We start from the raw sequence: 22,822 nt of genomic DNA on the forward strand, positions 1-22,822 counted from the left end.
GGGTGCCATGGTCTTCAGTGCTGCCAAGGATTTCATAGATTCAGATTCAGATGAAGCGATCGGATGAGAGACAGATGGTGGGGCAGTCAATGAGAGTGTAGGGAAGGACGTCAGGAGAAGCAGCTTGAGCATGGACCAGGCTGACCAATGCCCCGCACCCGTAGCATGCTGTCCAATCATTGTGAACATGTGCGAAGTCTTGGGTGTTGCAGATGGCGATGCTGTCTGATGTTGGGAATGCAGAGGGAAAACATCACACAGCCATATTAGCTCATATTCTGTCGAGGTTTCTACATGTGCGTAAGCCCTACTTAAAATTCATGGCTTGATGGCTTGACGGTTTGAAGTGAAAATTGATGTGATGTCACCTGCGAAGGACCCTAACCGTACAACTGAACCAAACCTGAGAAACGCCCAGGGTGGGGCCCAAGCTGTTGACGGGGAACCGCCATCCTGGGATCACAGCGTCATCGCTCGGTCCCCATCCCACTGAACACCATCGTGCCTTACTATTACCAGCAAACTCAAGCCACCGGAATCCCCAACAAATGGCCAAAGCAAAGAAACTCTCCAAAGCTCCAATCTCGGACACTGCCTCCACAAACAGCGCCGGATCCTCCTCCTCGGCGCCAACTACCACGCCCTCCTGGTATGTACTTTTACTCTTCCATAATCGATATATCCTCACCTACTAATTAATCTTCCATTCCCAGGTTGACCGACTCCCTCCCCCTCCCCGCCCTCATCGTCCTCGATCTAGACTACACCCTCTGGCCCTTCTACTCAGACATCCACATCTCGCCCCCCATCCGCTCCCTCTCCCCCTTTGTACTATCCGACCGAAACGGCGAGCACTTCTCCCTCTTCCCCGACGCCCCCGCCATCCTCCGCCTCCTCTCCTCCCCACAATGCAACATCCGCCTGGCTGTCGCGTCTAAATCCCCAGTCGGCGATCTATGTCGTGAAGTGCTCAAATCACTACGATTACCCGAGACGGAGATACGAGGGCAGCCGAAAAAGGTGATTGATGTCTTTACAACAGGCGGGGGCGGAGGGCTGGAGATTTATGAGAGCTCAAAACTACGGCATTTCGAGGTGATTGCCAAACGGACGGGGGTGCGGTACGAGGATATGCTGTTTTTTGATGACGAGAGGCCTAATTTCGAGGTGGAGAGCGTAGGAGTGACGATGAAGCTTGTTGGCAGGCAAGGGCTGTGCTGGGAGGAGCTGGAAAAGGGGATACAGCTTTGGAGGGAGAGAAAGGGTATTGTTCCAGCTACTGCTGGCGGTAGCGGTTCATATGCTGGAGGGAGATGGTAACTATGCATTTGTCATGGATAAAGCATGGCGTCGGGGTGTTTTGTTACTGAAAGAAGAATACTACGGCTATTTATGCTGATATGATATACACACAGCGCAGCTGGACCCCCAAAAAAGAGCTGCATTTCTATTGCTGCACCCAAAACATATGCCATCAACGGAAGAAAAAGGAGAGGTATCAAACTGCGCGCGCTCAAGAGCCCAAATCCCAAGCACAAGCACAAGGAGGAAAAAAGCCCGCAATGTTCTACCCTTAGCCAGAAACACAACACCGGCAACAAACACCATGCAATGCAACCTTCTAAGCCTTGACCGCAGCCGGCTTCTGCTCCTCCGCAACCGCATCAGGCACCGCAGCGGCGGCAACCTTTTCCGAAATCTCCGCCGTAGACGGCTTGTGATCCGACGAAGAGACCGACAGCGCCTTGACGCCCTCCATCGCAGCCTCGATCTTGGCCTCCTGCTCCTCCTTCACGCCAGCAACGGCCGCCGCCGGCTCTTCCACCTTGGGAAACGGCGACGGAATGCTGCAAATCTTTTCTCTTCTTTGCTTTCCGTCCTGTCTGCCGACCGCATACAACTCGAGCGTGTTGCCATCCTCGGACGGGACCCAATAAGCTGGCCCCCTGGGGAAGTCGGTGTGCCCCTTTTCCCAGGTGATCGCCTCTTTTATCCTGGGGTCGACGTTTGGCCGGTCAAAGAATTCGAATTCCAGCTCGCCACCGTACGCCTTGGGGATGTTTCTCGGCTCCATGAATCTTTCCAGCTCGGTCTTGACTTCTGCCGCGGAGAGGATGAAGATCTTGGAGACGGTGATGGGGTCGAACCACCTCTTGATCCAGCCCCAGACTGTGCTAAAGAAGTAAGGGGCGCCGATGATGAAGATGCGGTCGAGGGTCTCGGGGTAGTGGGCTGTGGCGAGTGTCGAGGCGGCCTGCATGTGTGACTTTAGGTTCCAGAACATGCGCAGCGATACCTGGGAGACGTCAACGATGTTGGTGCTGAGGGTGATGGGGGTCTCGGCGTTGTCGCGGTCTTTCATGGCCGAGCAGAGGGGCTGCGCAAATCGGGTGAGGTTCTCGTACAGGGCAAACAGCCTGAGGAGCTTCTCGGGTGTTGACCCATCAGTCTTTGCCAGACTGGCGCTCGTCGACTCGGCCTTCTTCTCGTAGTTGGCGACCGTCTTACCGTCGAGATGGCGGATCTGGAAGAGGTAAATCGGGATGCCGCGCCTGTCTCGTCTGCCCGTCCATTGGGGGTACTGTTACTGGCTGTCAGAGTGCGCTTCCTGATTGTTCAAACACAAAGGACCTACCAAGCTCCTCGTCTCCTCGTACGCCTCCACATCAATCGTGTCATACAGCACCTCCAACTGGTTCGCCTTGCGCCAGTCCTCGGTGTCCTTGAACTGCTTGTACGCATCCTCCACAATCCACCTCCTCGCCCGCAGAAATCGTCTGTCAAACCGTGCATTAGCCGTGCGCCCATCAACACTCCGTACCTGCGCCGCTTTGCACTGCGGTGCTCTCCACCCCCATATGTGACATCATAACCAAGAGAAATAAGACGAAAAATATAAAAAAATATAGAAATAAAAAAAGAGTCTTACAGCAAAGTCCAATCCTCATGCGACGGCTTCTCCCCAGGCGCATGTGTATACAACCCCTTCTCCCCCAAGAACATCTTGAAATCCTGCAGCGCCTTCTCCTGCTCGGTGGTCAAGTGTCCGAAATGTCCATGAGGGTACCCGAACTCGTCTCCGCCGGTGGTGGCCGTGGCAGAAGGTACTTGTTCCACTGGTGAGCCCGCCATTGTGTTTTCTTTTGTCTCTCAAGTAACCCCCTAAAATATGTTTATACCTGAGACTGCCTCGCTGACAATGGTGACAGAATTCCACAGAGTTTTTCGATCACGAATACCAACGGCGCAGCAACAGCAGCAGAAGCAGCAGCGCGCAAATGCAAAAATGCGGGGTGCTTGTGCTGGCTTAGGTGAGAACGGTTCGCGCGCGCAGAGTCAAGTCGATGACAACCTGGAAGTAACGACGTTTAGCCTCCCCCCCAAAAAAAGATGATCGAGGTCGATACACAGAGAGCGTGAGATGACGGGTGGACTAGTTTAAACCAAGATTGAAGAGGATGACAAAAGGGACCAGAAAATGCTTCCGATTCCTGTCGCAGGTCCGGAGTCCCAACTCGCCGAACAGGCCGAGAAATAGGAAATGAATTGCCCACGCGCGCCCGCAGAAGCCCCACCAAGCGCTGGAATCGCAGCGTCCTCGTTGGCTCCCGACTCACCTACGCCGCTGTCCCGCACCAGCCGGAGCTCGGACCCGGTGCCCCAAAATGTGATTGCTGACAGGTAACTCCGTAAATGCTCACTGCCTCGCATCGCTTCTCGCTTTGAAGCAAGCCGCAACCAACAAAACAAAACAGAAGCAAAAAGGGGGCTGGGCCAATGTATCAGATTCCAATCACTTCGCTTGACAGAGGCAGCTACCAAAGATAACAAGCACCAATGACACAACATCCATGACCATATTCTAGCCCGAGGCAACCAGCCCTCACATTCCATTGCCGACGAGAAGAAGCTTTTTTGGTTCTCAATAGCCCCCCAATGACGCCAATAATCACAAACCCCCTGTCTGCCCTCTACTCTTCATCCGCACTCTCTTCCTCGTCGTCTTCCTCCTCCGCTTCCTCCTCTGCAGCCTCTTCCTCGGCAATAACAGGACCCTCCTTCTCCAGTCTGAGCCACTCGTCCCATTCTGGGAAGAGCTCCTCATCCTCCACTGGGACACCGAGAGACTTGGCCACGCGCCCCTTCTTGTTCTTCTCCAGACTGTCCTTCCACTCAGCTACAATGGCAGGGGCAAGACTTGGCTTGTATGTCTGCGCGAAGAGCACTGCCTCGGCGTGACGGTTTGTCTTGGTGAGGATCTCGACACACCCGGGCACATCACCCAGGAGCCACTTGCTGCTGAAAGCAATGTTGTGAGCACCCGCAGCCGTCGCCTGCTCCGCCAGCTTGGCGAGACCTTCACGGTCCGACGTGGAGCTGTAGACCAGCAACAAGGAGCCGAGATCCTTGGAGTTGACGAAACACTCGGTGGCAAGAGGGATATCCCAGGCGGCGAGACCGGCGTCGCCCAAAGTCTTCCACTTGTGGTCCGAGTCAGACTGTCTGGCCAGTTCAACCGCAACATCCAGTTGATTCAGGGCAAGAGCGAGGTCAAACTTGTGCTCAGGATCCGTAGCCACTTCAAGCGCCAATTCCTTGTGACCCTGTCCTTCGAGGAAGCGGGCGATTTTGTTGAGTTGGTCTTGGGGGATGCTGGGGAGGAGTTCGGCCGCCGTCTCCATGTCCTGACGGAGCACCAAGGTTTGATACTCAAGGACTGGGAGGGAGAGGGCGAAGGATGTGACGGAGAGGTCCTTGTCGGTCAAGTAAACGCGGCTATCACGCTGGAGGTACCCAAGAATATACATGGGCTTGTCGAAGTGAGACACGGTGTAGGTCTGGTCACCCACAAGGTAGTTCAGCCTATTGGTGCCATTCGTGTAGATGAGGACATCACCCAGCCATTCGGCCGATCGGATGCTGTGGCCTTGTTAGTAATGTTGTGGAAAGTGTACAAGCCGATTGACACATACCTTTCGCTAATGTCGGTAATGACATCGAAGGCCTCCTCGACGCCATCCTCCTCGACCTTGCCGGACTGCACAGCTTCGTTGTAGTTCTCACGGGAAAATCTGAGAACATAGCAAGAGTCCTCGCAAGCCAGAGCAACGAGCTCACCACTTTCGCTCCAGTAGACCTGCTTAGGCTCAACCTCGATGCGTCGGACAAGACCACCCGTTTGCCAGTCAAAGAACGAAATACCACCCTGGCCCTTGACACCGAGCAACACGCCACCAGTGAGCCCGTCGGCAGCAAACGGCACGTCGAGACCGCCCTTCTTCTCCTGGAAGTTCTTGAACACCTTGATGCTGGTTGGCGATTCGCGGATCGCAAAGTCGTTCGAGTTCTCCTTGGAGGCCCAGACGAAGTCGAGAGCCGAACCGAAAGCCTTGTTGCGCCACGCCAGGGCAGTGTAGATGATGTACTCGCCGTCGCCGCAAATGGCGGCGAAACGGCCGTTGGGTGAGTGAAGCAAAGCCTGAGGGTAGATTTCGGCGTTGCCTAGCTCCTTGGTGGAGAAGGTGATTGGCTCGTTATCCTTGGTTGCGTCGCCCGCCTTGATAACGGCGGAAACGACCTCGTTGTGTCTGGCCCAGATAATCTTTCCAGACCCATCCATGGACACCGCCGGTTCTTCCCTGCCAAGTTTAATCACCACGGATCCCTCATCGAAACCAACCGCGATGCCCTGCTTGCCCTTCTGGTAGGCCACACACCAAGCCCTCTCAAGCCCATAGTTGAGGGTTTGCTCATGACGGTAGGTGTTGGCGTTCCATATCCTCACGGTGCCCTGCAAGTTGGTATCAGCATCTGATCAAGCGAGAGATCTCATCCAATAACCCTACATCTTCGGAACCAGAAATGATGATTGGAAGCTCGGGATGGTAGCACGCAAAAGAAACGTTATTTGTGTGGCCCTCAAGCGTCGCAATCAAACTCTTGGTGGTGTAATCCCACACTTTCACCGTGCGCTATAGCAGCTCGTCAGTAAGATTGTCCAGTACCCAAGGACATCCAAACCTACGTCATCTGAGGTGGTAAGAAGGTAGGGCTTGTCGCTGTGAGGGTAGTAGTCGACATGGTTGACACCCTTGGTCTCGTGGGCTTCAAGTTGGAAGTTTGGTGTGGAGGAACCCAAGCTCCAGATCTTGACCGTCCTGTCCAAGCAGGCCGAGGCGAAGGTGTTGGTGTCTTTCGGGTTGATGGCGAGGGACATGACATAGTCTGAAAGCACGTCAGTCATTCTGGCGGCTTCATAATTGGCTCCCAAAACCTACGCGAGTTGCCCTCGAACACCCTGACGTTTTTCCACCCCTTCTCCCAGTCCCAGAGCTTGATTGTCATGTCATCACTGGCCGTGAGAACAAAGGGCTGTGTTGGGTGGACGGCGATCGCACGGATGTAGTCGGGATGCGCCTCAAAGGTTGTGATCTTCTCGCTGGTGTTGTAGTTGTATACCCGAATTTGGCTGTCGTCCTCGGTCAGCTCTCTGCCCAACACCACACCACCCACGCAACCTCGGGTATGCCATACAAATCATCGGAACCACAGACAATCCAGTTCTTTCGCGCAACGAAGCGACCAGCGCGCACTGGAACATCGGTAAGCTCGAAGGTCTTGACGACCTGTTGCGTCTCGTACGACCAAATGTAGACATGGCCGCTATAGAGGGTAGCTGTTCGAAATAGGGGTCAGTCTCGTGTCGTCTCGAGCGGAGGTCGCGCGAGGGCATACTCAAGATCCATGGCTCTGTCGGATGGAAGTCGATGCCTTTGACACGCTGTCGGCAAACTATGTCAGCAACATGGCGGTTGCGCGCCGGGCCCCCATGGCCAGGGCTGGAGGGAGATCACGAACCTCAGAGCGAGCAAAGAGTTGGCGCTGTATGTTTAGAGACATGTTAGCCGGTGTAATGAACAAGACACTCAACCACAAGTATGGCAAGAAAAAATTGCCAAGGGATCAGAGGCTGGACGAGCATGAGAGCGTCGTGAGCAGCCGCCAGCCGTGGTGCAAGACAGCGGATTGTACGCAGGGGGACCTGGAGCTTGTGGCCAGATCATGGGTGACACAGCCCGGCATTCAAGGGAGCGAAAGCAAATGTGCGACTTGCCTTGACGTCCAACCTCATGTTGGGCAATGTGTATTATCTCGAGTCTCGGTGTGGGATGTTTGAGAAAGAAGCGGCTCTCGAGCTCGGGGGAGCTTGTTCGGCGGGGTGGATCGGTTCACGCTGCTTGACCGCAAAAGGGGAATCTCGAAATCGTCACAAGGAGGCAGCAGTTCGTCAATTATACGTCAGGCGACGGCAGTCGTGTAAATAAATCTGGCTGGAAGATGGTCGGGCCAGATGTCACTGCCACAGAGTGTGGGAAGCCAGCGATAAGGGGGGGATGGATGCCGTTGTTGTTTAAGTTGCCGGCCACGTATCGAGAGGTTCTGGACGCAATTTCGCCGATGTGGTCTCAGCAGCAGCTGCAAGTGGGTGGGCTCCAATATTAGGTAAGGTTCAGGTTCGTGCTCCAGTCCAACTGGGGAACAGTTTGCAACCTAAAATTCCAGGCTAAAAGCGCACAGACCACGTTCGCTGTTAATGAAATGCCAAGGTCTCCAGCTGGCCTGAGTTCTTGACTGCAGCTGCTCCTCATCAATCAACTCGGCAGTTCACGATAGCTTCAATTGTGCCCAGCCGGCATTTTTCAATCGCCGCAATTTTTGGCCATGTAATCCAACGGGGGACACTGCGGATAGGTACGCTACACTACCGTGGTATGGACCATTTAACATTACATATCTAGCTAGCTCACAGAACGCAAAGACGCAAGACAGCAAGTGAACAAACATCAAGTCAAGTACAAAACAAAGTCTTCGACATTTCTCCAAGATATGCTAGCTCTTACTTGTCTAGTAACCGAAACTCCCAATTAAAACACCAACCCGCTCTAAGAAGCATACTTTGTTATAACACGTATCATCATCAACCAATGCCAGAAAAAATACCAAACGCCGTGTCCATGTGTCCCGGGATCGACTCCGCGATGTTCCCTTTCCGACGCTAAATGAACCCTTCGCTTTATCCCATCAAGGAGCCTTGACCATCAACGCCGTCAAATGACAAGAACGAACCGAAATTCAACACAGCACGACCTTACTCCTCATTCGAATCGGCCTGGACACGCTTGACAATGTCGACCACCTGAGGGTAGAGCTTTTCACTTGGCTGCAAACCGCAAACTTCCTGGACAACCTCTTCAGGCTTCTTCTCCTCCATGATTTTGGCAAGCTCAAACGACTCGTCGTCGCCCTCGACGTTCTGGAAGCGGAATGCCATCTCGGCAGCATCAAGTAGGGCTGAGCAGTCCTTGCCGTTTTCCGCGAGCTCGGCAGCGGGGCCGATGAACCGCTCTTTTCGGCTCAGCTTCCGGAGCGGGGCACGACCCACACGCTCAACCGCATCCTCCAAGTGGGGGTTGCTGATGCGCCTAACAATCTTGTCGACGTACTGCTTCTGCTCCTCCTCGTCGATGCCGTGCTTCTCGGTGATGAGGTCAGCCGTCTCCTTAAGAGCGTTCTTGACCTCGTCCCGGATGTCCTTGTCTTGTAGGGCATCGTACACGGTGCTCTTGCGGCGAGTGTAGCCGTAGTACGCAGCAGTGGCGTGGCCAGTGTTGACAGTATACAGCTTGCGCTCAATGAAGGGCTGGAGGTTATCGACCCACTTGATGCCCTTGATGTCTGGGACGGCCCATTCCTTGAACGGGGTCTTCTCGACAACCCACTCATAGAACTTCTCAAGCTTCACATCGAGGCCGGCATCGGGGTCTTGGGCCGGGACGATGCGGTCAATGGCCGAGTTGGCAAAGGTGGCACGCTTGTCGTAATCCTCGAGGAGAGCGGGGTTGGTGTTCTCGGGAGACTTGATGAACTCGGCAAGAGTGTCGGTGGCGCCGATGGCGTTCTCGCAGGCAATGACAGCGGCGGGAGTCAGATCCGTCGAGCGGGCGGCGAGACCCTTGGCAATTACTGGCGCGAGGAACTTGAGGATGTTAGGGCCGACGGAGCAGGTGACAACATCGGCCGTCGCGATCTCCTCGACCAAAGCCGCCTCATTTGACCTCGAGTTGATGGCCCGGTAGTTGGTGATGGTCTTCTCGGTGGTGCCCTCAGCGCCAACCTCGATCACCTTGTAGCTCTTGTGGGTGTTGAGCTTGCTGACGGTGGCATCGTTGACCTCGGCAAAGATGACTTCATACCCCGATTCGTGGAGGAAGCAAGCAACAAAGCCACGGCCTACACCAGCAACGTTAGCAACCGGTCTATGACGGCGGCACCGTTGAACAGGGGAAGGCCACGGGAGGGCCACGGGAGGGCCACGGGATAGACACTGGACCGGGTCGGGATCGGGAATAGGGAGGGGACGCCACTTACCAATGTTTCCGGCGCCAAAGTGGACAGCCTTCTTGGGGGTGTTTCTCTCCATGTTTAGGGATATGTGTATGTGTGTGGTGAAAAAGTAGTACGAGTGAGTGGAGAGGGAAGAGTGATCAGGGCAGCGGGGATGCAAGATCAACAAGGTTTAGATCAAAGGTGGAAATAAAAAGTTGTAAGATACGACGAGGTGATGTCAAGTTCAAAGGGTTGAAGTTGAAGTGTCGGAGACTTTATGTTGTGGAGAGAGGATCTGCAGATGATGTCGATGGATTGCTGGATGCTATGGAGAAGATGGGGAGGAACGGTTTGGCACAACGAGGAAAGGCCATTTGCTTTATACTATCGTGAGATAGAAAGCGTCGCTGGGCTTTTGTGGACCTGAAGCTTGTGGTTTCCCTTTGGGGCCCCAGGGCCCATGGGCCTTGGATCCGTCAACCTACCTCTTCAGAGAGTAAGGGCATCATTGATCGGTGGGTCCACAGTGACGGCTGTGTGGCTTGCGGTCGCTAAACGGAAGGACGGAGAGGGCAGGGTGCAGCCAAGGTGGCAGGCCTGGAGCTCCCCACCGTCCCAAAACAAGGTGCCCCCACTCTGCCTGTGACGAGGGGCGGCGCTGCACCACGTTCAGTTCCCGCTCTTCCGTTTTGCCCGCCACGACCAAAACGCTGCTTCATCAAAAAATAAAGTAGGTAAGCATTCTCGCATGCTGTGGCCTGTTGACCAGTCGTTGACCAGCAGGCGACCCATCTGCTTTGCTTTGCTTTAATTATCTATCTACTGGGGTTGAAAACATCCATAGCAGAAAGGTGAAACTAACAGCAGCTCTACGCTTAATCCCACTCACTGGTCACCATGGCCAACGAAAGACGTAAAGAGACTTCGGGGCCAGGGAAGCGCCAGCTCGATGACGAACATGACTACTATTGAGCTCGATGTCAAATCTTAGCTAGGTCGGGTATCATGAGCAGAATCTCGGTGTCCCAAACACCGCCGCAGCTCCCGAGACATGGCGCTTCCCCAACATGCAACGCATGCGAGCACCACGCAGGTAATCTGCATCTTTGATAATACTCATACTAACAGTCCGACCATTTCTTGCTTCCGGCTCTCTACCTGTCATCCTTCGGCGCCGGTCACGGAGGAGGTTGTCGTCACACCTCCTGCTGTGTTACCTGAGATTCCCGTCCGGTGTGTTTACACCAGGTTTGTTGTCGACCGCCACGGTGTTGAGATCTAAGCCATACCTCAGCACCCTGCCCACAAAATAATTGACACAGCAAAAGTAAGCTGGCCCATGTGATGTTATAAACTATGCCTCGAAAGTAAATCAAAAGGCCTTTGAAATATCTATGAAGGCCTCTTAATTATCCTTAAAGGCCTATTAACTATATTCAAAGGCCCAATAGCTATTCTTTAAGGTGTAGCTCGCAATATAATATGAGCTAACCTATTCTCGTGTCTCAATTATTTTGCGGGCGGGATTCTCAGCCGGAAGCCATTTTCACTACTGCCAGGGCAAAAGGGTCCTGGCCTGCTGTGTAATCAGGATTCTCGATGAGGGGTAACATCCAGGGTCCATAACTGGTCCAGGCCTTCAGGGCTGCTGTAAGCGGCCCTTTGGGGAAACGAACACTGCAGTCCCGGGTGGTGCCACGATGAAATCGCTCGTTTAATTGTTTCGGATGGCAGTAGTTGAGGCTCAATGTGTGCTATTCTCCGGTTACAAGGGTTCAGTTCAACCGTTGGAAGAAGTCTCTTGCAGACCTCGACCTCGACATCATTCCTTCACCTCAAAATGGCGATTCGCTATGATGCCACGATGCTGACCAGACTCTCGTCATGTTGTATTGTAACCTCGTCCCCTTCTGCCTTCTCTTTCTCCTGGTTTGATGTCGATCGTGGGAACGAAATCAGCGCGGTGACGTCGAAGCGCCCACAGCGATACAGTGTGAGTCTACGCACGCTGATAATGATGATGCGAGGCCTGCATCCGACGCCACTGCCCAGAGCCCAATTCTTCGAATGGAACGGTGAACAGTTGACTTCTGTCCGGCCCAGCCTGGTTTCCAAACGGACCGTAGTTGAAAAGGCCATAATCTCCGCCATCCACCCAGATTGTAACGGAGTCACAACGTCACCGTGGCTGACGTGGGAGAAGGTCTGACGGAATCCCAGCCCTGGGATCGATCGAAGACAAAGAACAACCCAAAGAAACAAAGAGGACATGGACCCTTTTTTTTCTTCAGTGCCCCACGCGCGATTGCTGGGTGCGGAGCCCAATCCACCTCCCCATCCGACCCACCTATGACGACACTGGTGGACCTATCTTATCGATAGGAGGTCTCGGCAGGGTTCAGGGTTTGCGGGACTTTGCGGGTTGTTGGTTTCTCTTTCGTGGAGCGTGTTTGACAGACACGACACACCACCGACTACGTCCAAATCATTACTGGGCGCTGAACCCGACATCGCTGTTCAATCAGTTCAATCATCGCTATTTTACGGTCCATCAAAAGCCTACGCGAACTCGCACAACCTTTTTCTCCCCTGGTTCCGTTCCTGGCCGATCAGCAGGTCCTGGGTTCCCTGGTGGCCGTTTCATGGCCCACGGCATTGGGCGGTTCGTTTCTGCTATTTTGATACGTCCTCTGTCGACAGCTTCGGGCCAACATCATGTCGGAACTCTTCACATGCGGCCCCGACTCGGCCAGACAGCCGCCATGCTTTTTCACAGATGAATGCATTTCTAACTTCTGTCATGAAATAGGCAGGACCGAAGCCAATCCCTGGAACCGACAGGTGCCAAGTGGCCACCGCAAAACTGGCTCTCCTGTTCGTCTTTATTTTCGGCACTATCTTCGGTCCGTCCCCGTCCTATCATCCCATTGCTGTCTACGAGTTTGATGATCTTGAGGGAAATATGTGCCCCATCGTGCCGCCGGTAAACAATGTCGATCTAAGGGTCTGGGAGTTCCAGTTGCTACACTACACTGTGGTGTCTGGCGGAAAGTTATCTTGATTTCTCAAGACCCGGCAAAGTCCCTTGCTCTTAGCCGGCTTCCTCTGCTCCGCACTGTGGGTTTCTCTTGCCCATTGAGGCCAATCATGGGAATTTCCTCGAACTCCCATCCTGCCTCAAGCACGCCAAAGCTGGCACCGGTGCAGGGACTTGAAGATCTCTTCCTAATATTCCTTGTGCTGCAGAAAAATCATCTGATTTCGTCTGCGGCACATGTTCGTCCCCTGCTGTGAGCCGTCACAGAGGTCGTTACCCCGCGTCGCGTAGGACAACTTTTGATCTATCACCATCGGTTCGGCCGTCGACAGTGCGAGGTCAGCGGCATCTTCCTCGGCTGTTTATCGTCAACTCAGAACAGGCATCGTCCCGACGTTGGCACCCTCACTTTTGTCCCGATCATCAAACACCATGCTACCGTTTTCCCCCATCACAAGTTCCACCCTCTCCCTCCCGCATCAACAGGGTATCGTCAGCCCGCATGAATCAAGGTTCTGGTCTGACGAGCCGTGGATAGCTCTCTCATGGCGACAGGCGGCCTCACTCTCGAGTCGATCAATGTCGGTGTAGTGCCATTGATGAGATGATACGGCGAGTCGGCCCGCCACGTATCATTCTCCGCCGGTCCCGGGGGCGGCAGGGTTTCGGCGCAGGGGTCAGGCCGTTGTCGTCGGACTCGATGCCACAGCGGCGGCCGGTATCTGGGAAAACGGATAACACGGAACCATCCTTGTACGCCGGCGATATCTTTTTCTTGTGGCTGTGCTGCGTCCGTTTTTGTTGACAACAAGCTGCGTATCCTGGCTGTTGATCTGAGGATCAATCCACCTCGATCGATAGCTTGTCTAGACCGCCATAACACGAAATCGTGGTGATTCCAGAGACAGTATTGCGATATGAAGCCTCCTCGGCTTCCAGGCATCTAGGAATCATGGTTCATCCCACCAGCACTGCAAACAGTTACGCGGCCCTTGAAAAACCTCCGTCCACCCACATGTAACTGCTGACGACGTTGCTCGAAGCATTTACAAACGGGCCAACAACACCGTTCAGTCATGGCACCCACGTGCTCGACGCCCTGATGTTGATCAGCACAATCTTGATAGGAGTGGATCAATCCGCCAAAGGTGTGAGCGGCTCCACGGAAAATCGAACCATAATGACGAAGGTTCCCTTTTTCGGCATCCATCCACGCATAGTGTGGAGTGCTTTAGTGTCTCTGCTTGGTACCAAGCCAATGGGTTGTACCTGGCTTCCTACCACTGTTCCATCACTATTCACTCACTTGCTCGCCAATTCGTATAGCAGTTGCCCTGTGTATGCTCGCTCCTCGATGGGGTGGTGAGGCAGTCCACCATGCCTCGTAGTGATGAGAAGCGGTATGACTAAGGTTGATTCATGCTATCACTTACACGGTCGAAGTACAGGGTTATACCTAAAGTGCTTTCTATGCACTTCAAAATCGTGGGGAAACATGAGGATCCATAACACCATTTGGATGGTCCAACCAAGAGCCCCATCGGCTTAAGCATGTCACGGCGTTGGCATGATGTGAAACGACCTTCTTGAAGATAGTTACGCGGTTAGCTAGCTGCCCACGTGCATCAGGGTCTTGATGAACAGGGAGCCATCCCTCATCACCCAACCACATTTGGAGCATGTCGCTGCTCCGAGGCATATTATGTGTACTGCCGATGCATGGTGTGTGGGCGTATATTATTCGCGCCTCGCTAACACCAAACAGTTATTAAAGCCGCTGCGGCGAGAATGTCCCGACCAATGCCCTCACCTCTGGGATCCAACAAGAAGAACACACACAAACCAAGACGCCAAGGATCTTGTGCTTGGCTTGCTTGGCTCTTTTTTCTTAGCCACGAGATCCGCTTCACCGTTTTCTGCAATTGTTTCGTGCTTTGCTATTCGCTCTTTTGCGGGCGACTTGGCAATACAATTGCTCCTGGTGGAAACGGACGGGTAGGACGGCATAGTGTCTCCCTTTTCTGACCACAGGCTGGCTTGAGAACAGGTGTTTTGTTCTTATTCATTGTTTTCTTGATCCGATGAGCTTACATACCTACATGAGGGCTGTGTGATTTGTCTGTTGGTGCTTACATGGGTGGGAGAAGGTGATAAGGTATTTCCGTTTATTGCGGTTCACATGCTCCACAGAAAAAAGCGAACAAAGAACCAAGTTGGAAATGTATGAAAAACGAAAACGGGGCTGGAGATGGAATCATTTGAGTGCAAGATGGGGGTCAAACGGTCAAGAAGCTGAAACCCATCTCGATTGATCGAGTGCTGTCAATATTGAATGTGAGAGATCACAAGCCCGCCGTGCTCAGCCGTGGTAGACATGTGAAGCAGGTAAAATAATGTAAGCAATATTGCACAGTCAGCGTGGCAGTGGCTTGCTGGTCTCGTGGGGTATGAGGGGCTCGAGGGGGCGAAATACCACCTTTTGATATTGGGAAGTTTTGGTGTCAAATTTCATGATATTGATAGGAAGTGTTGGAAGTGTTTGAATAGGTAGGTGAGTCGGGTTGGGGTTTCATTGACGGGTGATTGTCCCTGGGGTTCGGACTTGGCTGCATGGATGTGTTGGCGGATCTCGGAGCAGGTCATCTTGAAGATCGATGGCGGCGTGGTGGGGATGAGGTTGGTAGAAGAGGCGGAAGTGGGTGATCAAAGCTTGTTTGGGTGGACTATGAAGGATATAGACTAGCATTGATGCCAACTCAAGGTAGAATAAACCTTACACTTGACCATCTAGGATGCATATATCGAGCATCACCAAGTCGCAACATCGAAACGCCTGCCTGAGACGGCATGACTAAAAGATGCTCCTTTTCGAAGAGGATGGTGAGCCAAATCAAGCATTGTACCCACAACACCTTTCTCGAGATGTCGACAATATTTTCAAACCCCTTCTAAGTAGGAGCAGCGAACTCTTCATTTTGACGGCCATCTAAACTTTGGTAATAAATGACAATCTCGATTGTCTCTCGTGATTCCTCGCTAGGTGCTTATAGCCCCTCCTTTGTTGCATGTGCCCTCATAACATGGTTTCACGTTGCTCGTCATCTGAGACAGAGCTTGGCTGACGAGGAAGAGGCCGTGGCTATAAGATCAATATTGACTAATGGAGAAGGAACAGGTCCGTTGAGTGGGGACGGAGTCACATATACACAGGTACTCAGGAAGCCACCGTGTCGGTATCCCCAAACTTAGCACTCCTCTCTCGTATCCATCAACCTACACTGGGCCCATGGTCCCATACATGAAGCAATTTAAATGTACTATTCATTGATGGAGGATAGGTCCACCTACCCAAAAATGCTCCCATGCCAGATTGACCACTAATCCATGATGAGCAACCTCATTGTACGAAGATTCGAAATGAAGAAACAAAGTTTCTCGCGAATCCATTGCGTAAAAGCGACATTATAAAAAAACAGAATGGACCAATGCTCAAAGACAACGGGTGAGTCTTGTTTGCCAACACACGACACCAACTGATGGGCCAGGGGAGCGCATGAATGGAAGGTCTGGGGATCAGAGTTGATCTCAACCAGGCGGGCATTGGACTATTGATTCTTCTCAAATTGCTAACTACCTGGCTGTGCCGGACATGGCTCACTTCCTCACAATCCTCTACAACAGCACTAAGGATAATCCCCAGCCTGGGCATTTATCCGAAACCATGGACCACAACAACGTGGCGCCTTCTACCGAAGGCTTGTTCCCCTCCCAAGAAAGGCTTAATTCAAGTGGAATGGAGATTGGTTTTACCCCCTCCAGGCTGATTACGCCGCATTACCCCACGATAATATATGGGCATGGGAGGCGACGCCTGACCGGCCGGGGGATTGGTGCATCTCGTGGCCTCTCACATCTGCCGATGGCGCGATGGGCCGGCTCATGGCTTGTTATTGATGAGGCGTGGCATAGAGTTGACTCCGAGGGCGACGTAATATGGGACCGGCTGCTTCCGAGGCTGGGGTGCAGTGATGAGGCACCTGGGTATAAAGGAGGGAAGATGACTGTGCTGGCTGATCCTGGATTCCGGACTTTTGGGGCTGTCGCATCGGGAAAAGCATTTGTCTAGTCGCCATGTTCTCGACTTCGTTCCTCGTTCTTGCGTTGGCCGCAACAGGCCTAGGACAGGTCGTGGTACCAGAAGGGTATCGCAAGGTGTACATCACCTCGGCGGTCGACGCCAAGTTCGTTATTGTACCAAAGGCACCGTTGCCGGTGAAGGCTGGTACTGGTGTTGTCGTGTCAGTGTTTCCAACCCCCGTCTTAGAAAACACCGGAAGTTAACCAAATCTCCCTGCCATAGTCAGATCAGGAATGACAAGCCTGAACAACAGTGGTATCTCAAGGATGGTACCGGTGTTAGGATCCAATTGGCCGAAACCAACCTCTGCCTGGATGCCGGTGCAAAGAGTGCGTGTCGAGAGAGTCTGTCCACAAGAGAGAGAGCAAAGCTGATATCGAGAAACAGGTAACTGGAGAGATATGGGTACGCTCACCCTGAAGGAGTGCTCCGCTACCGAGCCGGCGCAGAAGTGGAACGTCATGGCAGATGGCCGCATCGCGTTGGAGGACTCACCCCAGCCCCGTAGGCAACCCTTCTCCTTGACCAGAAAAAAATCCAAGACAGAGGCTAATGACCAAACAGAACAATGCGTCGATCTGGTGTACATGCGCGCTACTCCCAACAACGCTGTCGGCTTGTATACCTGCGCGGGGCTCGGTAACACTGGCGCAAAGGATAAGGGCATCAACTGGCCGCTGGTCAACGCGACGGCTCCATGAAGAGTGTCGACAGTTCTCTCTTTGTCGGGTAGGTTGAGGTGACATACCTGTGCGAGTAAAGGCAGGTGGCTGAAAATGTAAAGCATAACCGGTAAAATTTCTTTCGAATACAGAGCATCAAAGATGCGTAGAAACTGGCCGCGAAACGTAAAATTCAGCTGGGGATTTCGGTGAGCAACCCCTTGATGTCCGCGTGACCTGGGCTTCTGCTGTTCGAACCTGAATTTTTAGGCTTTCCCCTCTGTGCTTCCATTGGCTTCTTCTTGCTGTTGCTGTTGTCATGAGATAGTACCTTGTTGACTGTTCCCGTACCATATCGGAGGTTGTTGTGCGATTCCAAGGCAGGCAGGTAGGATATCAATTCATGTGTCTGTGTAGGCATTTCTCCCAGACTGAAGAAGAGCAAGTCTTGAAGAAATGCGTGATCCAAAGGACGACTGTGCCGCAGCGAGGGCTATGCAGTAGCCCCAGGGGAAAGAGATAAGATACCTTGAGCTACAGCCAAGACCCCAGAGCCCGGCAGAGCTGAGCCATCAACACCAATCAGAAGAACGAATTCTCCCATTGATCGTGATAAGATAGGGGTGAAAGGTACCTGTGTGTATCGGAGAGCTCGCCGGTCCAGGAGGTGGTGCAACAACAAGACAAGCCCAGTGACGCAGTTGCTCGTTCCCTCGTCGACTTTCGCTTCGCCGTACTCTTCAACCAAACCAAACTATCAAATCCCCATTTCCATCCTCGCTCCCAGCATATTCTATTCTAGTTATCTTTTTTACACAACATTTTCTTTTCCCACTTACAGTCTTCTTGAACGCTCTTTGTACGGCCTTCAATTTGCTTGATCGCCCAAACCACCCCGTAATTCGAGAGCGCTCGTAGTAGCGCTCTCGAGCCCCAGGTTTCGTCTGATGGCCGCTTCTGGTAAGTTTAACGGGCGCGCGCAGACGCTTGTGGACCACCGCATCATTCCAACTCTAGGGTAACCAGCTTGCTAACTTTATTGCCTGCGTTAGACTTGTCGGTCTCGGACCGCTCGACAGGCAGAGCGTCATCGTCGGACGAAAGCGAAACGTCCACCATCCGTACACGCACCCTCGCCGAGCCCTCAACTGCCCTCACCGTCCCCACCGTCGATCCCGTTGGAACACAGGTAATCGAAACCGAGAAGAAACACCGTAAATATAGTCGCCGCAAGTTGAAGGGTCTGGATACCATCGCCGACAAGAAGACTCGGATTGAACAAGAGGTGGGACATGCAGCCGGTGGAGCGGGGCCCTGCCCACCTGGGGACTACTCTGCCAGCTTGGAGCTTGATGATAAGGACGAATCTGCTGTGCGCCACCTAGCTATCGAGAACAGCCCCCTGGCCGGCCGTACCGAGGCTATATTGTTGGCATCCACCACTGTCATCTTTTTTGCTATTCTCTTCAACGAAAAGGCATGCAGCAAGGTGTTGCTGATCCCGTCCATCGCTTTTTTGGTGATGCTTGGCAGGGTCTTGTCCACCCATGCAGCCAATAATCTCTCCGCCTTGCCAGATGCACCCCTCCATTGCGTGACCCAAGGGCACGGCAGCGACGGCGCGTTCCGAGCCCAGATTGGCCTGCCAGGACACCAAGTACCACGCTGGGCTGCCGGGACAAAGCTCCGCTATGTCATTTGTGCCGAGACGTTTCCCCATCCCGAGGACGCAGCCCTTGCAGCGAGCAACCTCGCCCAGGCCATCGACCAGTTTGCAGATGTTCCCGTCACCTTTGAGGAGGTGACCCGCAACACCAAGGCCCACTTCCGCGTGGTCTACAAGGATCCCGTCTGCGCAGACGAAGCCAACGTCCTTGCAAGCGCCTTCTTCCCCAACAGGGGACCCCGCAACACACGCACTCTTCACATCTACGCCCTGGCTTTCCGCAAAAGGCACATCGGAAGCCAGGTGCAGGTTCTCGCCCACGAGGTTGGCCATATCTTGGGTCTGAGGCACGAGTTTGCCCCGGAGTCAGCAGAATGCCGCTCGTTTACCTACGGCCGCCGCAACCCCGATAGCATTATGAGTTACCCCGCCGATTGGAGCACAGCCAAGGTGACGCAGCAGGACATTGATGAGCTGAGGGGTTTATACTTGGACACACGCCTATTTCTCCAGGACGACGCCGGTGATGACTGGCACTTCCAAACCATCACCCCGCGCCCGTTTTTGTACCCTTACGAGAACACGCGCAGAAACTGGGGCTTTATGGCAGCCTTCTGGTCGTTTAGGCGGTTCCAGAGGCACCAACAGGGAAATGCCACCGCACGTTAGAAACAGGTACGTTCCGCGAAGCCTATAAAGATCATCCCAGAGAGCATGGCTGGTGCTAACAATCATTGTTTACCTAGGTGGTGGTGATACTTCCAATGTCTTAACTAGTTGATCTTGAAGGTTTACGACTGGCTATGTGTATAAACACTAGTATTTATGCATTTACATCTATTCCTGCAATGTTGGAAAAACGGGGGCTTGAGGGGATTGCATTAGGTTGGTGGGACGGATGGGGCTTGTGGTGAGAAATGGAGTGATGAGTAATGGAAGCGTGGAGTTTGAGTATCGTGGGGTTCATGCAAGCAAGCGTGCATACAGCAGGTTGGTTACTGGGCATTGGGTTGGGTTTTTCGCTTCGTGTACTCGGCATCTGCTGGATTTTGTTCTCTTCATCTGGGTCTATAACACTCGTTTACTGCACGACCACAATTTATGGAGGTAGCTTGGGTACTTTACAATTTACATTGTCGGTTAGAAGGGGAGAGACTATTGGTAGAGCCTGGTTTAGCACATGTGTTAAGGGTAGGTCAGCAGCTTCTAATGGGTGAAAAAAAAATGATGAGACTACCTGATAGCAGACAAAATAAAACGATAATGTACAGCTTCCTTGTTATTAGATCCCCTCCTGCCCCTATTTACCCCCGCTGCTCCTGTTCACATCTTACCCCTGAAACGACCTCCTCTTCCCCTTTCCCTTTCCTTTCCCTTTACCCTTACCCTTGCCCTCTCTCGGCTCGACAATAGGGTTGTAAAACCTAAACTTGTTCTGCGGATCATACTTTTGCTTCAGCGCCCTCAACCTCGCCAATCTCCACGGCTCTCGCCCGTACACCGTCTCCAAGTCCTCGTACCCATTGGCATAGTTGACATAGTTGTTTTCCGTCCGCGTCGGCTGCCCCGCATTCCACATATCCTTCACCTCATTCGCCCACTCCCACGCCAGTTCCTCGAGAACAGGATCGTTTGGCGGGACGACACCGTTGAAGAGCATCAGATGGTGGTCAGACCGGAAGGGGTACGCGGTATCAGCCGGGTTCCTGGCGCCAACACCGGCGGTAGAGTACCCCTCGTGAAGGATGCCCGCGCCGGCGGCTAGGGTAGGATGGGAAATGGCGCGGGCGCGGAAGCCGTTGTAGATGAGCCGCTCGGCGGTGAGGTTGTAGACTTGGAGGCCGGCGGTGGTGGTGATGCGCTTGTTGCCTTTTTGGCAGATGAAGTCGTCTTCGGCGTTGCCTTGGACTTTGGAGACGCCGCTGTAGGGCACGTCGCCTTGCTCGTTGTAGACTGATGGGATGGCGTTGAATTCGGCCAGGAGGGCCTCTGCTTCGTTGGCCGGGCCGCGGTAGGCGAATGTCCAGGAGAGGATCGGGTCGGTGGTGGAGACGGTGGTGTTCATGAAGAAGAAGCCGAAATTGAGGGCCATGTTTACCGGTGTTGAGCCGTTGTTGTGGAGGCGGTTGAGGGAGGTGAAGACTCTTTCGAGCTGGGCGCCGGTCCAGATGTAGTTGTGGTAGTGCCAGGTGTCGGGGCCGCGGGGGAAGATGTTGAGTTCGAAGGAGGTGACGATGCCAAAGTTGTGGCCGGCGCCTTTCATGCCCCAGAGGAGGTCTGAGTTGCTTGTCGGGCTGACGCGGATGGCTCTGCCGTCGCCGAGGACGACGTTGAGCTGGAGGACGTTGTCTACCACCATGCCGTAGAGGCCTGAGGTTATTTGTCAGCTCAAAGTCTCATGTAGAGGAGCGAAATCTGACGAGCTCACCTTCATGTCTTCCATGACCGCCCCCCAACGCAGCCCCAAGGAGACCGACGCAGTCACAGGAACCGGTGGTTGTGACAAAACCCCGTTCCCAGAGGTATTTGGTGACCAAGCCGCCGTAGACACCACCTTGGAACCAAGCAGACTTTTTATTCGGCTGGATGGTAATGGTTCTCAGCAATGCCATGCTAATTTGAACGCCAGCGAAGGTTCCCAAACTGGCACTATTCCCGTGGCCGCCATTAGTGGCCAGAAAATCGATGCCGTTGGCATTGCAGTATTGCACCTGGTCTCCCTGTTAGCAACCATTACCTAACAAAGAAACCTCCTTGATAGCTTGAAACTCACAATCTTGGCCACATCTGCTTCGCTTGCAGGTTGAACAACAACCTGGATCTGTGGGGGGGCAAATGTGTTCCATCTTGCTGTGGTAGCAGGGAACTTTCCATCGCTAGGTCCGAAGATGAGCGTGCCGGGTGAAAGACGGCTTCCGAGCTCCCTTCTCACAGTATTGGCGTCCAAGTCGGCCCGAGTCCGAGCCTCAAGTTCGGAATACCTGGGGACTGAAAGGGCAGCTGCCAAGTTGAGGTGGACAAACACCAGCAACAGGGCGGTGGCAAGCCTGCCCCAAGCAAGTGAGACAAGACCTCTCATATCGAAAGGATCTACCGAGTGTGGAGGTAAATACGACTTAAAACACGGCCTTGGCGCGCGTGGGGAAAACGTGGGAGGACACAAGCAACGAGAATCCGATCTGCAGTGCACCGTTCGTGCATGAGACGGAGGAGGTAATCAAGGCTAGATGGTCAACTACTTCATCCTCCAAACCTACGGGTTCCGATGCTGGTATTTGAAGGATGAAATGGTCTCACTGTCCACCACCCCCAGCTCTACACAAACCGAACTCAACTGAGCTCAGAGTGGAAAGGCGTGAAGCCGAGCACACCATTTCCCTCTTCCCCTGTCCTCGTTGGACGCCACAAGCGTTGGCAGCATGTAAGAAAAAGGCTCACATCTATCCGTCAGGACCAGGCTAGTGAATGCCTCACGCCTTCGCCGGGCAAGCGATGTGGTTCAATATTGAAAGTTCCAACCTATCAAGTTTGGTGGCTCTAAGCGAGAGACGCCTCCTGTTGGACGAAAACAGGACAGTCTGTGATTCCTTCTGGTCAGATCGACATGATACCAGCAGGCTGGTAGCTGGATATGGTTAGGCGATGCAGGAACAAGCCTCATTGCTACATCTGAGCTCAGCTCCTCTGTCAGGCGAAAGGTGGGTAAGATGATACGTTCTCCTGCTCGGTAACCTATCAGATGAACTGGAGTTCTATGGGACATCCGGTGACTGAGCCGGGGAGCCGGCCAACGCGGATCCTGATTCCCTCCGGGACGCTTCTGGGACCATGGATCCTCCGTCCTATCCACCTTCCAAACATAGCACCCTTCGAGAGCATTCGACAGAAAAGCTTTCCATGGAACTTGGCCAATCGTCTGGCTCTGATAGCGA

General features: G+C 53.4%; 7 protein-coding genes across 7 annotated transcripts; 3 read left to right on the forward strand and 4 right to left on the reverse strand.

The window, feature by feature from the left end:
- Positions 1-548: 548 nt before the first annotated feature.
- On the forward strand, positions 549-1,320 carry PODANS_6_10230 (uncharacterized protein; the record flags this gene model as incomplete). The annotated part of the gene is made up of 2 exons (XM_003437397.1): positions 549-649; positions 714-1,320. The coding sequence occupies 2 exons, from the start codon at positions 549-551 to the stop codon at positions 1,318-1,320; spliced, it is 708 nt and encodes a 235-aa protein (XP_003437445.1).
- Positions 1,321-1,621: 301 nt separating this feature from the next.
- On the reverse strand, positions 1,622-3,132 carry PODANS_6_10240 (uncharacterized protein; the record flags this gene model as incomplete). The annotated part of the gene is made up of 3 exons (XM_003437398.1): positions 1,622-2,581; positions 2,636-2,777; positions 2,930-3,132. 3 exons carry the CDS (start codon positions 3,130-3,132, stop codon positions 1,622-1,624), a joined length of 1,305 nt encoding a protein of 434 aa, XP_003437446.1.
- An 839-nt stretch (positions 3,133-3,971) lies between these two features.
- Positions 3,972-7,132, reverse strand: PODANS_6_10250 (uncharacterized protein; the record flags this gene model as incomplete). The annotated part of the gene is made up of 8 exons (XM_003437399.1): positions 3,972-4,920; positions 4,974-5,791; positions 5,847-5,972; positions 6,026-6,225; positions 6,279-6,469; positions 6,535-6,676; positions 6,736-6,792; positions 7,111-7,132. 8 exons carry the CDS (start codon positions 7,130-7,132, stop codon positions 3,972-3,974), a joined length of 2,505 nt encoding a protein of 834 aa, XP_003437447.1.
- Positions 7,133-8,149: 1,017 nt separating this feature from the next.
- On the reverse strand, positions 8,150-9,481 carry PODANS_6_10260 (uncharacterized protein; the record flags this gene model as incomplete). The annotated part of the gene is made up of 2 exons (XM_003437400.1): positions 8,150-9,291; positions 9,430-9,481. 2 exons carry the CDS (start codon positions 9,479-9,481, stop codon positions 8,150-8,152), a joined length of 1,194 nt encoding a protein of 397 aa, XP_003437448.1.
- Positions 9,482-16,555: 7,074 nt separating this feature from the next.
- PODANS_6_10270 (uncharacterized protein) lies at positions 16,556-17,263 on the forward strand (the record flags this gene model as incomplete). The annotated part of the gene is made up of 3 exons (XM_003437401.1): positions 16,556-16,689; positions 16,785-16,891; positions 16,944-17,263. The coding sequence occupies 3 exons, from the start codon at positions 16,556-16,558 to the stop codon at positions 17,261-17,263; spliced, it is 561 nt and encodes a 186-aa protein (XP_003437449.1).
- A 1,483-nt stretch (positions 17,264-18,746) lies between these two features.
- Positions 18,747-19,559, forward strand: PODANS_6_10280 (uncharacterized protein; the record flags this gene model as incomplete). Its single annotated transcript, XM_003437402.1, has 1 exon — positions 18,747-19,559. One exon carries the CDS (start codon positions 18,747-18,749, stop codon positions 19,557-19,559), a length of 813 nt encoding a protein of 270 aa, XP_003437450.1.
- A 661-nt stretch (positions 19,560-20,220) lies between these two features.
- Positions 20,221-21,969, reverse strand: PODANS_6_10290 (uncharacterized protein; the record flags this gene model as incomplete). The annotated part of the gene is made up of 3 exons (XM_003437403.1): positions 20,221-21,260; positions 21,376-21,610; positions 21,664-21,969. The coding sequence occupies 3 exons, from the start codon at positions 21,967-21,969 to the stop codon at positions 20,221-20,223; spliced, it is 1,581 nt and encodes a 526-aa protein (XP_003437451.1).
- Positions 21,970-22,822: the final 853 nt, after the last annotated feature.

This window comes from Podospora anserina, chromosome 6, assembly GCF_000226545.1.
Source record: "Podospora anserina S mat+ genomic DNA chromosome 6, supercontig 4".
Taxonomy (NCBI): Eukaryota; Fungi; Ascomycota; class Sordariomycetes; order Sordariales; family Podosporaceae; genus Podospora; species Podospora anserina.